Raw genomic sequence first — 18,076 nt, forward strand, 5'->3', positions numbered from 1 at the left:
GGGACAGAGTTAGAGACAAAGATAGAAACAGAGTTAGAGACAGAGTTAGAGACAAAGACAGAGACTGTCTCTAACTCTGTCTCTGTCTTTGTCTCTGTCTCTAACTCTGTCTCTAACTCTGTCTTTGTCTCTGTCTCTAACTCTGTCTCTAACTGTCTCTAACTCTGTCTCCGTCTCTAACTCTGTCTCTAACTCTGTCTCTAACTCTGTCTCTGTCTCTAACTCTCTCTCTAACTCTGTCTCTAACTCTGTCTCTAACTCTGTCTCTAACTCTGTCTTTGTCTCTAACTCTGTCTCTAACTCTGTCTCTGTCTCTAACTCTGTCTCTAACTCTGACTCTGTCTTTGTCTCTAACTCTGTCTCCGTCTCTAACTCTGTCTCTAACTCTGTCTATAACTCTGTCTCTAACTCTGTCTTTGTCTCTAACTGTCTCCGTCTCTAACTCTGTCTCTAACTCTGTCTCTAACTCTGACTCTAACTCTGTCTCTGTCTGCTAGAGACAAAGACAGAGTTAGAGACAGAGACAGGCGGTTTGAGTCGGCATTGATGGTGCGGCGTTGACGGTGTGGCGTGTGCATGTCTGCGTGTGCGTGTCTGCGTGTGAGTGTCTGCGTGAGTGTCTGCGTGTGCGTGTCTGCGTGTGAGTGTCTGCGTGTCTGCGTGTGCGTGTCTGCGTGTCTGCATGTGTCTGCGTGTGAGTATCCGCGTGTGCGTGTCTGTGTGTCTGTGTGTGGCCTGGCACAAGCGTCGTGGTGACGTCACCGCCACTCATTGGCGAATGGCGGTTGTTGTTGTTGTGTGTGCGTGTCTGTGTGTGCGTGTCTGCGTGTGCGTCTCGCTCACAGATCCTGGACGTGTTTGCTGGACGGGCGGAGCAGGGGGAGCTGGGCGGCGAGCGCCTTCTCACTGGGCCCGCTCTGCCCTTCGCCTCCAATGGCGTCTCCGCCTGTTTCCTGCCCCGACCCATCGCTTGCAAACCCCACAGCCTGTGGTAGTAGAGACACGGGGGAGACTTGGAGGAGACACGAGGGAGACACGGGGGAACATGGGAGACACAGCGGAGACACGGGGGGGGGGGAGCAGGGAGAGAAACGGGGGAGGCAGGGGGAAACACAGGGGGAAGACACAAGGAGACACAGGGGGAGACAGGGAGACACGGGGGGAGACACGGGGGGAGACACGGGGGGAGACACAGGGGGAGACACAGGGGGAGACACAGGGGGAGACACAGGGGGGAGACACAGAGGGAGACACAGGGGAAGACACGGGTACCAGTAGAGGGGGGCGTTGACCGGTGCGCATAGATACCGGTATTCGTTATAGACACACACAAGCAATCTCCATCTCTCATACACACGGGTACATGCAGACCCACAGAGACACACGGAGACACACAAAGATCCCCTCTCATAGCCTTAACAGTCTCGTTGGGGCAAGTGCTGTTAGCGAGCATCAACGATGAGATGACGCACACGCATGTAAGAATGGGACCAAATAATAAAAAAAAATCTATATGAAAGTAATTTTTTATTAAGTTTACATTGAGTACAAAAAACAGCAGATACATTTCATCGTTTGTTAAAACTTTACGCGGCTGGGAAAATAATACGCGTCCAATTGAAATAAATAAAAACATTAACTTGGGTCAAGTGGAAATCCACAGCTGTCAACGCGGTACGGTTTACCCTGTATTCTTGTACAGGGAAATTGCGTGTTCAGGTCCCATATGGCATACAGCCGTTTAAATACGGGCGAAAAAAACATAATGTCTGTTTGTCTGTGTTTTTCCCCTTGTGATGGGACTTTGTAGGGGCACGGGGTGTCCAATACGGTCTCCAGTAAGGAAGGGCACTGATCGGGGGTTGTGACAGGTATGGAGACCCCCCACAGAGGACCCCCACAGAAATCCACAGCTGTCAACCCATACGGTTTACCCCGTACTTTTGCACGGGGGAAATTGAGTTGTTCAGGTCCCATACGGCGTGTACAGCCGTTTCAATGCGGCGCTAAACATTTGTCCTCGCTCCGTTTGTTTCCTCCCTTGTGATGGCGACTTTGTCGGTCCACCGTTGAGATCCACAACGTGGCCACGGGGTTGTGACCAATACGGTCCGAATTGTGTCTGCGGTAAGGTAGGGCACCGACAGGGGGTTGACATCGACGGAAAAAACCCGCTTCCTCATTTTCACGCAACGAGTCGCGGGAGTCTGCATCGCGAGTGCGACGGCGTGATGATGATGGTGATGGTGGTGGGGGGGGTCACAGATCTCTCTGGGCTGTTGCTGGGACTGCGAACGGCACTAAGGCGGCGGCGGCGGCAGCGGTGGCCGTGCGTGGTGACGTCCACAACCCCCTCCCCACCCCCCCCCCCCCCCCCCGCCGACGACGCAACAAACCAAAACGCATCGTTGCCCGAGTTCATCATCCGTGCCATTGTCGTTTCGTGTGGTGGTGCTGCTGCTGGTGATGTCGGTTTACGTTTTGCGTACGCTGAAAAGCCGGACAAAAAAATATTTACGCTGCAGCTGCTGCCGCCGTTATTGCTGCTACTCGTAACCCCCCCACCCCCACCCCCCCCCCCCGTACCAACCCCCCCCCGTACCCCCCCCCGTACCCCCCCCTGTGCGCGTTTTCGTTAGTCGGGCCGCGGGCGCGTTTGTCCGTCGCCCGTTCCTCGACGTTTCGCAGCGCGCGCCCTTTCCTCGGGTACTCTGAACTCCGTTCTACTCGAATCCTTTTCAGTACTCGATGGAACAAGCTCCCCCCCACGCCGGAGACACGCATGCGCCGCGAAACGTCGGACGTGGTGACGGACCCCCCCCCCCCCCCCCAATGCACCAAACCACTGACCAGCGCGTGGTGGAATACGGTCAAAGCAACTCCCCAAAGGGCTGTAAGTTATTAATAAAAGATCTTGGTGAAGAACGGTTTTTGCTCGACTTATTACATCAGCGTTGGGCGGTGCTTTTCATCTTCCCCTGGTAGCCCCGCGAGACCCGTGGTGGAAATTCCACATTCCTATGGCCGGGGTAGAGGGGGGGGGAATGAGTAAGCGATTCCTTGGATTCCCGAGATCCCCCATCGTACTTTCAGCGAGACCAAGGCGGTATTCGGCGAAACGGTCATCGCTTTTTCTTCCGATTCCGTGCCGACGGCGTACGACGCGCACGCGCCATCGTAACGGAAGCCAGAAGAAAATATATATATTTTTTTTAAATTATGCATTGGGCAGGGCACACCGAGGCTCCCACCGGTGCCCCGCCGGAAGGGCAGCGCGTGGCACCGTTTTGGCGCCGGCTGTCGTAGATTGGCGGCGGTCGCGCCGCCACGGTTCTCCGCGGTGAGTGGCGACGTCTTCGAAAAACGACGACGGTGGTGGTGGTGGTGCCGCTACGACGCCTCCCCAACGCCTAGGAACGGCAAAGGCGTTCTCGTTGTCCCTTAACTGTCCCAAGAATGGGTGGGCGAAGCCTCTCCCCGTTGGCACAGCCTCGTTTCCTGGAACCCTTAGCCTCCGGTGAGCACCGGGGGTCTGGCCACGTACGGTGAGAAAGACGTTGCGCGTTGCACGTACGTTGCCATCGTGCGCATCCTCCCTTCAACGACCACGACGACGACAACAACAAATACCCCGAAGTGGAAGATCTAAGCGCGGGACGCCGAGCCGCTTGCAGTTCCACCGTCACCCACGCGGGGTCACCAGCCCCGCGTGGGTGACGGTCGCAGCGAGGAACGGACTCCGACCGCTGAAACCGCCCGGGTGGCCTCTCCGACTCCGAGGGCCAACCCCGAGCTGCGGCACCTCACCGCGGGGCGTTTAATCGCGATGGACGAGGCGGCTTCTTTGCGCTCGGGCGCACTTTTCGCACAACGACGCGGGGAACGGCGCTCACAGTTATAGCGCGTACCATTCACCGCGATGACGTGGAACGTGCGCCGTGTGTGTGTGTGTGGCGTGCGCAGTGGTGGCAGGAGGAGGAGTAGCAGCAGCAGCAACGTCGCATCTCGACAAACTCTCGTCGCCGTCGTCGCATTAGTTACGGGGAAACCGTTTTCGCTTGTCGGGGGAACTGTTCAGGAACGCATCGGCCCGCGTCGGAACGAGCAATCCACGGGAATTGCTCCAATAAAGGCGTTGTTGCCGTTATTGTATTGGTAACGTTAACCCAGGAAAGCCTCCATCCGAGCCTCAAGACTGCTCTTCAGGAGGTTCCTGCCAAGTTTTTCGCCGCCGCCGCTGTGCAATCTGCCCCGACTTGACATCGGCAGTATCGCGCAAAAAGGGCTGCTCATGAGCTCTTCAGACTCCTCCGGTGTAAATAAATATTCCCATTCTGCGTGGGATGCAGCGTCGGGGATGTTGTTTGGCCAACAGCGGTGACTCACATCGCGCGTGTGCTTGTTGTTCTTTGTTGCAGTTAGCTATGTGGTGAAATCGGAGAACCCGGAGGGAAACCCGCTGCACAACAGGGGAATAAATGCAGAACTCGATTTGGGAATTGAACCGAGGCCCTTCTTGCTGCGAGGCACGCGGGGGTGTCACCACTGGGCATCACCCAGCCCGAGCGGTGGAGAGATGTTAACTACCTCGCCTGGTATACAGGAGGTTCGTGGGTTTCATCCCGACCCTGACGCCTGCTGCTGTATATTTGGAGTTTGCGTGTCTCTCTCTCATCATCATCACGGTGGCTAAGAGATGTTAACTACCTCGCTTGGTGTACAGGAGGTCGTGCGTTCAATCCCCACCCTGACGCCTGCTGCTGTATATTTGGTGTTTGCGTGTCTCTCTCTCTCTCATCATCATCATCATCACGGTGGCTAGGAGATGTTAACTACCTCGCCTGGTGTACAGGAGGTCGTGGGTTCAATCCCCACCCTGACGCCTGCTGCTGTATATTTGGAGTTTGCGTGTCTCTCTCTCTCTCTCATCATCATCACGGTGGCTAGGAGATGTTAACTACCTCGCCTGGTGTACAGGAGGTCGTGCGTTCAATCCCCACCCTGACGCCTGCTGCTGTATATGTGGAGTTTGCGTGTCTCTCTCTCATCATCATCATCATCACGGTGACTAGGAGATGTTAACTACCTCGCCTGGTGTACAGGAGGTCGTGGGGTCCAACTTGACCCTGACGCCTGCTGCTGTATATTTGGAGTTTGCGTGTCTCTCTCTCTCCGTTGTCGCGTAGATTTTTTTTCTCCGGGTCCTCCTGGTTTCCCCCTCACCTCAACCACATTTGTAATCGACGTCACACGTAGAAGAGTATTTGGCTCCTGCTATAAATGTCCGCATACTGAGCTATCGTTTGTTGTGGCCCGGTTGGACGCTTCTAAAAAGGAGCTATGTGGGCTGTTACCTGGTGAATACAAACATTGTTTATCGTTTAAACTATAAAACAGTTTATAGTGTAACTTTGTTTGGTGGGGAGGAGGCGAAGTGCCTCAGTTGGTCGAGTCCTGAGAGTTAAGATTTGTGATGTCATCATCCGGATCGACTTCTCCCAGCGAGGAGAGGAGAGTGGAATAGGCTTGCCTGTGAAGACACGCGCCCACGAACACACACACGTCATTATATATAGGTGTGAGTGTGAGTACGCGACGGAGACGACACTTGTACCAGGCTGGGTACACCCTGAGGCCGACACGTCGAGTGCAGGATGCAGGGAGGTCACTGGACAGACCCAGTGTGGCGAGTTGACCGACCGAGATGGCCGAGATAAACTGGCGGATAGGCGATTGACGTGAACGGACACACAAGACAAAGATCTCCCAGGTAACATTCAACAGGCTGTTGGGGCAAGTGCAGGTAGCGAGTAGCACCGATGAGGGCTGGTACGGGCACACGAGGGGGTGAGTAGCCACCACCAATGCCTGGGGTGCGCCTTTGTCTCCTCCAATGGTGATGTTTACACACACCGCACTGGGTATTCATTGAAGGCTGAGTCGATCTAGCGGTGGCCCAGGACCAGTTCAAATATTCGCCAGTTATTGACTGTAAGCTGGCAACAAACTCAGGTCGCCGGGCTCTGAGTGCCGTGCCGCTAACCACGAAACCACCCATTCATCAATTCATTCGTGTACACAGACTCATCCACTAACTCACGGACCCATCCACTCACTCACCTACCAACTTACTCAAGAGTTACCCATGCACTCACCTCCTCTCCCCCACAGACCCATCCACTCAGCTATCCACTCACTCATGAACCTATCCACTCACTCAGATACCCATCAACTCATAGAGTCATCCAGTAACTCACCGACCAACTCACTCAAGAGTACCAAATACTTTTTTCCCTTACTGTACACTAACTCACGGACTCATCCACTAACTCACAGACCCATCCACTTACTCACCTAGCAACTCACTCATGAGTACCCAACCAGTCACCTACTCTCCCCCACAGACCCATCCACTCAGCTATCCACTCACTCATGAACCTATACAGTGAGGGAAAAAAGTATTTGATCCCCTGCAGTTTTTTTACGTTTGCCCACTGACAAAGAAATGTTCAGTCTATAATTTTAATGGTAGGTTTATTTGAACAGTGAGAGACAAAATAACAACAACAAAATCCAGAAAAACGCATATCAAAAATGTTATAAATTGATTTGCATTTTAATGAGGGAAATAAGCATTTGACCCCCTCTCAGAAAGATTTCTGGCTCCCAGGTGTCTTTTATACAGGTAACGAGCTGAGATTAGGAGCACACTCTTAAAGGGAGTGCTCCTAATCTCAGCTTGTTACCTGTATAAAAGGCACCTGTCCACAGAAGCAATCAATCAGATTCCAAACTTTCCACCATGGCCAAGACCAAAGAGCACTCCAAGGATGTCAGGGACAAGATTGCAGACCTACACATGGCTGGAATGGGCTACAAGACCATTGCCAAGCAGCTTGGTGAGAAGGTGACAACAGTTGGTGCGATTATTCGCAAATGGAAGAAACATAAAAGAACTGTCAATCTCCCTCGGCATGGGGCTCCATGCAAGATCTCACCTCGTGGAGTTGCAATGATCATAACGGTGAGGAATCAGCCCAGAACTACACGGGAGGATCTTGTCAATGATCTCAAGGCAGCTGGGACCATATTCACCAAGAAAACAATTGGTAACACACTACGCCGTGAAGGACTGAAATCCTGCAACGCCCGCAAGGTCCCCCTGCTCAAGAAAGCACATACATGCCCGTCTGAAGTTTGCCAATGAACATCTGAATGATTCAGAGGACAACTGGGTGAAAGTGTTGTGGTCAGATGAGACCAAAATGGAGCTCTTTGGCATCAACTCGCCGTGTTTGGAGGAGGAGGAATGCTGCCTATGACCCCAAGAACACCATCCCCACCGTCAAACATGGAGGTGGAAACATGTTTTGGGGGTATTTTTCTGCTAAGGGGACAGGACAACTTCACCGCATCAAAGGGACGATGGACGGGGCCATGTACCGTCAAATCTTGGGTGAGAACTTCCTTCCTTCAGCCAGGGCATTGAAAATGGGTCGTAGATGGGTATTCCAGCATGACAAAGACCCAAAACACACGGCCAAGGCAACAAAGGAGTGGCTCAAAAAGAAGCACATTAAGGTCCTGGAGTGGCCTAGCCAGTCTCTAGACCTTAATCCCATAGAAAATCTGTGGAGGGAGCTGAAGGTTCGAGTTGCCAAACGTCAGCCTCGAAACCTTAATGACTTGGAGAAGATCTGCAAAGAGGAGTGGGACAAAATCCCTCCTGAGATGTGTGCAAACCTGGTGGCCAACTACAAGAAACGTCTGACCTCTGTGATTGCCAACAAGGGTTTTGCCACCAAGTACTAAGTCATGTTTTGGAGAGGGGTCAAATACTTATTTCCCTCATTAAAATGCAAATCAATTTATAACATTTTTGACATGCGTTTTTCTGGATGTTGTTGTTATTCTGTCTCTCACTGTTCAAATAAACCTACCATTAAAATTATAGACTGATCATTTCTTCGTCAGTGGGCAAACGTACAAAATCAGCTGGGGATCAAATACTTTTTTCCCTTACTGTACACTAACTCACGGACCCATCCACTAACTCACGGACCCATCCACTTACTCACCTAGCAACTCACTCATGAGTACCCAACAACTCACCTACTCTCCCCCAAAACCCATCCACTCACTCATGAACCTATCCACTCACTCAGATACCCACCCACCCACTCAGTCACTCGCCCACCCACCGACGCACCCACAATCACCCCACCCCGCCCACAGACAACACACGGACACTGGGCTGATACAAGTGCGATAAGGACAGACAGGGGGGCATTACCTGCCGCAACGTGACACCGACATTAACCAATTTCTCAAATGACCCGTCTCCCACCGCCTCTCTCTTTCTCTCTTTCTCGAGAGAGAGAGAGAAAGACTCACAATGAGGTGGAGGAGGCTCATGTCTTGAGGCTCTCTTGAAAACCACTGCACTCATCCCTTCCCGAGTGCCCTGCTCACTATCATTCCCCATTGAGTGTCTTGACGGAAGGGATCACTCTCGCTCTCCGGCAGAGAGCGACGGACACAGACATCGATTCTTAAACACTCGGGGGGTGGAGGCGGGGGGGGGGGGGTGAACAAAAAAAATGGCAGCAAACTAAAAAAGGGACCCCCCCCTCCCACACAGGATCAGATTTCGGGGGACCAGGCGAGGGAGAATAAAAAAAAAATGAGAAAGTTAAAAAATATGGACGGGCGGGCTTCTCCGTGAGCGTGGGTGGGTGGGCACGGCACACGAGGGGGTGGGGGGGGGGTGGCAGCACCACGCCCGGTCGCCTTTGTCTCCCCAATGCCGATGTTTACACACCGCACCGGGTACTCCTTTAAGGCCGAGTCGACCTAGGGGAGGTCCAGGACCGGTTTCAGGTAATCGTCACTGGTGTTGGCTGTGAGCGGCAATCGAACTTGGGTGGCCAAGTTCGTAGCTTAGCGTGCTAACCGCTACACGACCGCTCCCCACACACACACACATAGTCACACACACACGTGACAAATATCCCCCGTATAGTCTTTTACAGACTCCATAAAGTAAGTTTTGTGGGTTAGACCGCGTGAATGTAAATGTGTCGTTAAGCCCGCCACCACCCGACACAGCCAATTAGTAAAGGTTGTGGCACGTAAACAGAACGTGCAAATCCACAACATTTACATTATTTATTTTTCTACCTACGTGACTTTACCGAAAGAACCAAAGAGTATGAAATCCACAACATTTTACAGACTGTTGGGGCAAAGTGCTGTTAGCGAGTAGCAGCACCTATGAAGGCTGGCACTGCACACGAGGGGGTGGGTGGCCAGCACCACGCCCGACCTCCTTTGTCTCACCAGTAGCGTTGTTTACACTTTGCACGAGGTACTCATTTGAGGCTGAGTCGACCTAGGGGAGACCCAGGAACGGTTTTAGGTAATCGGCCACCGGTGTTGGCCGTGAGTGGGAATCGACATCGGTCTGCCGGGTTCTTAGCGCAGCGGCGCTGACCGCGTCGCCACCGTTCCCCCCGGACACAAAGACAGACACACAACGCGCACCCCTAATTGACCCACCCGTACACCCGCCTAGCCCCAGATCTCACGTCCCCAGACTAAAAGCCACCCTCGCTTGCTCTATCGCTCGCTCGCATCTCGACAAGCACACGCAACACAATGGCCACCAAGGGGGTCGTGGCGCGGCGGGAGACGGAGACGCGCAAACGCACGGACGGACGGACAGGTGAGGTCGCCCGCGCGACCTCCTCTCGTCCGCCTGCCCCCCCCCCCCATGGCCTCTCCCACCGAGGGCGACGTGCCTACGTGCCGCTGCCGCCGCCGCCGCCGCCGCACACAATCCGCACGTTGTGTGCGGCAGCGAGACGTGGGAAGACGTGGGGGGAGGGGGTTACGGGGGTGACCGCCGCAGAGAGATAGGAGATCGTCTTGAGAGAAGGATAATGTTCAGCGAGCATCTTTGTGAATCGGCGGTCGTTAAAGAGAGGCGGTCTTGTGTGTATGTGCGTGCGCGCGTTAGCACGCGCGTGTGTGTGTGTGTATCTATCTTCGTGTGCGTTTGCACTTTTGCACGTGTGGGGAGCGGTAGCGCAGCGGCCCGAGTTCGATTCCGGCTCACGGCCAACACCAGTGACGATTATCTGAACTGGTGCCGTCTCCCCGAGGTCAACTCAGCCTCAAATGAGTACCTTATGTGATGTGTAAATATTTTAACTGGGGAGACAAAGGGCGGCCGGGCGTGGTGTTGGCCACCCAGCCCCTCGTTTGCCGTGCCGGCCTTCATAGGGTGGTCACTAACAGCACTCGCCCCAACAGTCTATTCAGGCTGTGCGGGAGATGTGTGCGTGCATGAGGGAGTCTGTAGTTGCATGTCTGTTTGTGTTGGCTTGTGTGTGTCTTTGTGTATGTTCACGTGTGTTTGTGTCTATGCATCTGTGCGAGTGTGTCTTTGTGTGTCTATGTGTATGCGAGTTAGAGTCTGTGTGTGCATGTGTGTGTCTTTGTGTATGTTCACGTGTGTTTGTGTCTATGCATCTGTGCGAGTGTGTCTTTGTGTATGCGAGTTAGAGTCTGTGTGTGCATGTGTGTGTCTTTGTGTATGTTCACGTGTGTTTTGTGTCTATGCATCTGTGCGAGTGTGTCTTTGTGTGTCTATGTGTATGCGAGTTAGAGTCTGTGTGTGCATGTGTGTGTCTTTGTGTATGTTCACGTGTGTTTTGTGTCTATGCATCTGTGCGAGTGTGTCTATGTGTATGCGAGTTAGAGTCTGTGTGTGCATGTGTGTGTCTTTGTGTATGTTCACGTGTGTTTTGTGTCTATGCATCTGTGCGAGTGTGTCTTTGTGTTCGCGTCGCGGTGACATGGATGCCGATACTGCCAATGATGCTGCTGATGACGATGATGCTGCTGGTGCAGATTACCCCTAAGCAACATCCTCCTGACGTTGATGCTGCTGCTTGGCATTACAACTCTACTGATGCTTACTGCTGATGACGATGCTGCTGCAGATTATGCTTTGACTGATACTGCTGACGTGGCTACTGCTGCCTGACACTCCTCTACTTATGCTGATGACGATGACTCCGCTAAACAGCACCATGACAATAACGATGATGACGATGACGACGACGATGTAGAGACAGACGCTTCGCCTCACCTGACCGACAGCTCGCGGCCTAATCCCGACTTTCGTTCGCTCTCCCGCAGGATCTCGGCCACTGCGGGCAAGGCCTCCTTCAGAAGGGCAGGGCTCAGGGCATGCAGGGCACCGAGAGAGGCCACGGGCTGCACAGCCATGCCCTCCCTCAAAAACTCACTGTGGGCACACGGACAAAAGGGGCACGGGATGACAACATTTCAGGACGTACATCGAAGCCGTTACCATTACCGGATGATGTACGCGTACATTGCCAATTTCTATAGACTCACACAGAGACCTTACAGACTCACACAGAGACCTTACAGACTCACACAGAGACCTTATAGACTCACACAGAGACCTTATAGACTCACACAGAGACCTTACAGACTCACACAGAGACCTTAAAGACTCACACAGATACCTTATAGACTCACACAGAGACCCATAGCCTCACACAGAGACCCAATAGACTCACACAGAGACCTTATAGATTCACACAGAGACCTTATAGACTCACACAGATACCTTATAGACTCACACAGAGACCCATAGACTCACACAGAGACCCATAGACTCACACAGAGACCCATAGACTCACACAGAGACCCATAGACTCACACAGAGACCCATAGACTCACACAGAGACCTTATAGACTCACACAGAGACCTTATAGACTCACACAGAGACCTTATAGACTCATACAGAGACCTTATAGACTCACACAGAGACCTTACAGACTCACACAGAGACCCATAGACTCACACAGAGACCTTGCAGACTCGCACAGAGACCCATAGAATCACACAGAGACCGTATAGACTCACACAGAGACCCATAGACTCACACAGAGACCCATAGACTCACACAGAGACCCATAGACTCACACAGAGACCCATAGACTCACAGAGACCTTATAGACTCACACAGAGACCTTATAGACTCACACAGAGACCTTATATACTCACACAGAGACCTTATAGACTCACACAGAGACCTTATAGACTCACACAGAGACCTTACAGGCTCACACAGAGACCCATAGACTCACACAGAGACCTTGCAGACTCGCACAGAGACCCATAGACTCACACAGAGACCGTATAGACTCACACAGAGACCCATAGACTCACACAGAGACCGTATAGTGTATAGACTCACACAGAGACCCATAGGCTCACACAGAGACCCATAGGCTCACACAGAGACCTTATAGACTCACACAGAGACCCAATAGACTCACACAGAGACCCAATAGACTAACACAGAGACCTTATAGACTCACACAGAGACCTTACAGACTAACACAGAGACCTTATAAACTCACACAGAACCTATAGAGAACCTATAGAGAACCTACACAGAACCTATAGAGAACCTACACAGAACCTATAGAGAACCTACACAGAACCTATAGAGAACCTACTCAGAACCTATAGAGAACCTACAGAGAACCTAGACAGAACTTATAGAGAACCAACACAGAACCTATAGAGAACCTACAGAGAACCTAGACAGAACCTATAGAGAACCTACACAGAACCTATAGAGAACCTACACAGAGCCTATAGAGAACCTACAACAGAACCTATAGAGGACCTATAGAGAACCTACAGAGAACCTATAGAGAACCTACACAGAACCAATAGAGAACCTACACAGAACCTATAGAGAACCTACACAGAACCTATAGAGAACCTACACAGAACCTATAGAGAACCTACAACAGAACCTACAGAGGACCTATAGAGAACCTACACAGAACCTATAGAGAACCTACACAGAACCTAGACAGAACCTAAAGAGAACCTACACAGAACCTATAGAGAACCTACACAGAACCTATAGAGAACCTACAACAGAACCTATAGAGGACCTATAGAGAACCTACAGAGAACCTATAGAGAACCTACACAGAACCAATAGAGAACCTACACAGAACCTATAGAGAACCTACACAGAACCTATAGAGAACCTACAGAGAACCTAGACAGAACCTATAGAGAACCAACACAGAACCTATAGAGAACCTACACAGAACCTATAGAGAACCTACACAGAACCTATAGAGAACCTACACAGAACCTATAGAGAACCTACACAGAACCTATAGAGAACCTACACAGAACCTATAGAGAACCTACAGAGAACCTACACAGAACCTATAGAGAACCTATAGAGAACCTACACAGAACCTATAGAGAACCTATAGAGAACCTACACAGAACCTATAGAGAACCTACACAGAACCTATAGAGAACCTACACAGAACCTATAGAGAACCTACACAGAACCTATAGAGAACCTATAGAGAACCTACACAGAACCTATAGAGAACCTACAACAGAACCTATAGAGGACCTATAGAGAACCTACAGAGAACCTATAGAGAACCTACACAGAACCTATAGAGAACCTATACAGAACCTATAGAGAACCTACACAGAACCTATAGAGAACCTACACAGAACCTACAGAGAACCTATAGAGAACCTATAGATAACCTATAGAGAACCTACAGAGAACCTATAGAGAACCTACACAGAACCTATAGAGAACCTACACAGAACCTATAGAGAACCTACACAGAACCTATAGAGAACCTACACAGAACCTATAGAGAACCTACAACAGAACCTACAGAGGACCTATAGAGAACCTACACAGAACCTATAGAGAACCTACAGAGAACCTAGACAGAACCTAAAGAGAACCTACACAGAACCTATAGAGAACCTACACAGAACCTATAGAGAACCTACAACAGAACCTATAGAGGACCTATAGAGAACCTACAGAGAACCTATAGAGAACCTACACAGAACCAATAGAGAACCTACACAGAACCTATAGAGAACCTACACAGAACCTATAGAGAACCTACAGAGAACCTAGACAGAACCTATAGAGAACCAACACAGAACCTATAGAGAACCTACACAGAACCTATAGAGAACCTACACAGAACCTATAGAGAACCTACACAGAACCTATAGAGAACCTACACAGAACCTATAGAGAACCTACACAGAACCTATAGAGAACCTACAGAGAACCTACACAGAACCTATAGAGAACCTATAGAGAACCTACACAGAACCTATAGAGAACCTATAGAGAACCTACACAGAACCTATAGAGAACCTACACAGAACCTATAGAGAACCTACACAGAACCTATAGAGAACCTACACAGAACCTATAGAGAACCTATAGAGAACCTACACAGAACCTATAGAGAACCTACAACAGAACCTATAGAGGACCTATAGAGAACCTAGAGAGAACCTATAGAGAACCTACACAGAACCTATAGAGAACCTACACAGAACCTATAGAGAACCTACACAGAACCTATAGAGAACCTACACAGAACCTACAGAGAACCTATAGAGAACCTATAGATAACCTATAGAGAACCTACAGAGAACCTATAGAGAACCTACACAGAACCTATAGAGAACCTACACAGAACCTATAGAGAACCTACACAGAACCTATAGAGAACCTACACAGAACCTACAGAGGACCTATAGAGAACCTACAGAGGACCTACACAGAACCTATAGAGGACCTATAGAGAACCTACACAGAACTTATAGAGAACCTATAGAGAACCTACAGAGGACCTACACAGAACCTATAGAGGACCTATAGAGAACCTATAGAGAACCTACACAGAACCTATAGAGGGCCTATAGAGAACCTACAGAGAACCTATAGAGAACCTACACAGAACCTATAGAGAACCTACACAGAACCTATAGAGAACCTACACAGAACCTATAGAGAACCTACACAGGACCTATAGAGAACCTACAGAGAACCTATAGAGAACCTACACAGAACCTATAGAGAACCCACACAGAATCTATAGAGAAGCTACACAGAACCTATAGAGAACCTACACAGAACCTATAGAGAAGCTACACAGAACCTATAGCGAACCTACACAGAACCTATAGAGAACCTACACAGAACCTATAGAGAAGCTACACAGAACCTATAGAGAACCTACGCAGAACCTATAGAGAACCTACACAGAACCTATAGCGAACCTACACAGAACCTATAGAGAACCTACACAGAACCTATAGAGAACCTACAGAGAACCTAGACAGAACCTATAGAGAACCAACACAGAACCTATAGAGAACCTACGCAGAACCTATAGAGAACCTACACAGAACCTATAGAGAACCTACACAGAACCTATAGAGAACCTACACAGAACCTATAGAGAACCTACACAGAACCTACAGAGGACCTATAGAGAACCTACAGAGAACCTATAGAGAACCTACAGAGAACCTATAGAGAACCTACACAGAACCTATAGAGAACCTATAGAGAATCTACACAGAACCTATAGAGAACCTATAGAGAACCAACAGAAAACCTATAGAAAACCTACACAGAACCTATAAAGAACCTACACAGAACCTATAGAGAACCTACACAGAACCTATAGAGAACCTATAGATAACCTACACAAAACCTATAGAGAACCTACAGAGAACCTACACAGAACCTATAGAGAAGCTACAGAGAACCTACACAGAACCTATAGAGAACCTATAGAGAACCTACACAGAACCTATAGAGAACCTATAGAGAACCTACACAGAACCTATAGAGAACCTACACAGAACCTACAGAGAACCTACACAGAACCTATAGAGAACCTATAGAGAACCTACACAGAACCTATAGAGAACCCATAGATAATCTACACAGAACCAACACAGCACCCACACAGAACCAACACAGCACCCACACAGAGCCAACACAGAACCAACACAGAACCCACACAGAACACAGCACCCACACAGAACCAACACTGAACTTACACAGTATTGTGGGGTTTTTCCAGGACGTAGACACGAGTATATATACACACAAAAGACAAAGATCCTCCGTATAGCCTGAACATACTGTTGGGGCAAGTGCTGTTAGCGAGCACCTATGAAGGCCGCCACGGCAGAAGGGGCGAGTGGCCCACACCATGCCCGGCTGCTTTTGTCTCCCGAGCGGCAATGTTTACACACCGCACCAGGTACTCAATTGAGGCCGAGTCGACCTGTATGTATGTGGAACTTCTTTCGCACCGTACGTAGCCAACGGTGCTAATTGGAAGACCTAGGGGAGGCCCAGGACCGGTTCAGATAATAATTATCGTCACTGGTTTTTGGAGGGCCAAAAGCGGGATTCGAACTCTGGTTTGTAGCGCAGCGCGCTAACTGCTGCATTGGTGAAACTTGTATATGAAGGGGTTACAATTTCACGAGATGAATTAACACGGAGTCTAAACACATTCGATTGGCCATGATCTGTGGATGATTTGGGTTCCCACCAGCAGTGATTTAATTGTGTATGCATGGACGTGCACAACTCGTGTTAATGCACGGATGCATTAGTAACTAATTCTGTCTCGAGCCTCCAAACACACACTCTCTCTCTCTCTCACTCCCCATATCTCACACACACAAAAAACAAACAAAGACAAAGATCCCCCGTATCACCTTTTAACACTGTTGGGGCAAGTGCTGTTAGCGAGCGGCACTTATGAAGGCCGGCACGGTGCACGTGCGGGTGGCAGGCCGGCACCACGCACGGCCACCTTTATCTCCCCAGCGGAGATGTTTACTACACGCCGCACCAGGTGCTCATTTGAGGCTGAGTCGACCTCTGGGAGGAGGCCCAGGACCGGTTCAGATAATCGTCTCTGGTGTTGGCCGTACGCGGGAATCGAACTCTGAGACGCCAGGTTCGCAGCGCGGCACGCTAACCGCTCCACTACCGCTTTCCTATACACTCACACACACACTCAAGACACGTACACACGGATACAGACGAGACCCCGTGTAGCCTACAGAGGCTGGAACGGAGCACGAGGGGGTGGTGTGGCTGGCAGCACACCCGGCCACCTTTGATTCCATGTCCGACTGCACAAAGGTACTCATTCAAGGCCGAATCGACCTAGGGGAGGCCCAACAGCGGCAGCGCAGTGGTTAGCGCACTACGCTAAGAACCCGGCGACGTGAGTTCGCTCGGTGCCAGCTCAAAACCAATAACAGCGACGAATACTTGAACCAATCCTGGGCCTCTGCTAGGTCGACTCAGCCTTAAGTGAGTACCTGGTGCAGTGCGTAAGCATCGGCACTTGGGAGACAAAGGCGGCCGGGCGTGGTGGTGTTGGACACCCACCCCATCGTGTGCACGTGCTGTCCTTCATAGGAGAAACTCGCTAACAGCACTGGAAGTCAGTGCTGTTAGCGAGGGATCTTTGTCTCTATATATGTATTCGGGTGCTTATGCGTTATGTATATGCGTACTCCTGTGTAAGTCTAGCAGTGTGGGTGCCGGTGCAGGAGAGTTTTGGCCCCCGTGGAAGACAGTGAGGCTGCCGTATTGTATTTGAAAATATGTGGAAGTGTATATATGTATATGTGTGCATACGAGTGTGTGCACGGATGTATATATAGTGGGGAGCGGTGGTGTAGCGGTTAGCGCGCTGCGCTACAAACCCGGCGACCATAGTTCGATTCCCGCTCACGGCCAACACCGGTGACGATTATCTGAACCGGTGCCTGGGTCTCCCCTAGGTCGACTCAGCCTCAAACAAGTACCTGGTGCGGTGTGTAAACATCGCCACTGGGGAGACAAAGGCCGCCGGGCATAGTTGCTCGCCACCCACCCCATCGCGGTGCTGTGGCGACCTTAATAGATGCTACTTGCTAACCAGCAATTGTCCCAACAGTCTGTTCAGGCTATACGGGGGATCTTTGTCTTTTTGTTGCACGGATCTAGATATCTGAGTATGTCTGCGAGTGTGTACGCGTGTGGGCATAGTGGAGGAGTAGTACTGTTGGTCCCTCGTGAGATTGAGGGGGTCGTGTACGTGCGTGAGTGTATATATAAATATATACACGTTTATA

The 18,076-nt window shown here is 50.5% G+C and overlaps 2 protein-coding genes across 2 annotated transcripts in view; one reads left to right on the forward strand and one right to left on the reverse strand.

Moving 5' to 3' along the window:
* Window positions 1–1,091, forward strand: part of KLHL32 (kelch like family member 32) — a 45,150-nt gene extending 44,059 nt beyond the window's left edge. The window contains exon 14 of the mRNA XM_076053256.1: window positions 846–1,091. Within this exon, the coding sequence (XP_075909371.1) occupies window positions 846–995 (150 nt within the window). The 3' untranslated portion in view covers window positions 996–1,091. The remainder of the gene's footprint in view (window positions 1–845) is intronic.
* Window positions 1,092–2,615: 1,524 nt separating this feature from the next.
* MMS22L (MMS22 like, DNA repair protein) overlaps window positions 2,616–18,076 on the reverse strand; it is a 126,843-nt gene continuing 111,382 nt past the window's right edge. The window contains exons 26-27 of the mRNA XM_032976713.2: window positions 11,156–11,314; window positions 2,616–5,530 (exon numbers count right to left, since the gene is read on the reverse strand). Of these exons, the coding sequence (XP_032832604.2) occupies window positions 5,440–5,530; window positions 11,156–11,314 (250 nt within the window). The 3' untranslated portion in view covers window positions 2,616–5,439. The remainder of the gene's footprint in view (window positions 5,531–11,155; window positions 11,315–18,076) is intronic.

The sequence above is a fragment of the Petromyzon marinus genome, chromosome 60 (genome assembly GCF_048934315.1).
Source record: "Petromyzon marinus isolate PM22_M1 ecotype Great Lakes invasive population chromosome 60, UKy_Petmar_22M1.pri1.0, whole genome shotgun sequence".
Taxonomy (NCBI): domain Eukaryota; kingdom Metazoa; phylum Chordata; class Hyperoartia; order Petromyzontiformes; family Petromyzontidae; genus Petromyzon; species Petromyzon marinus.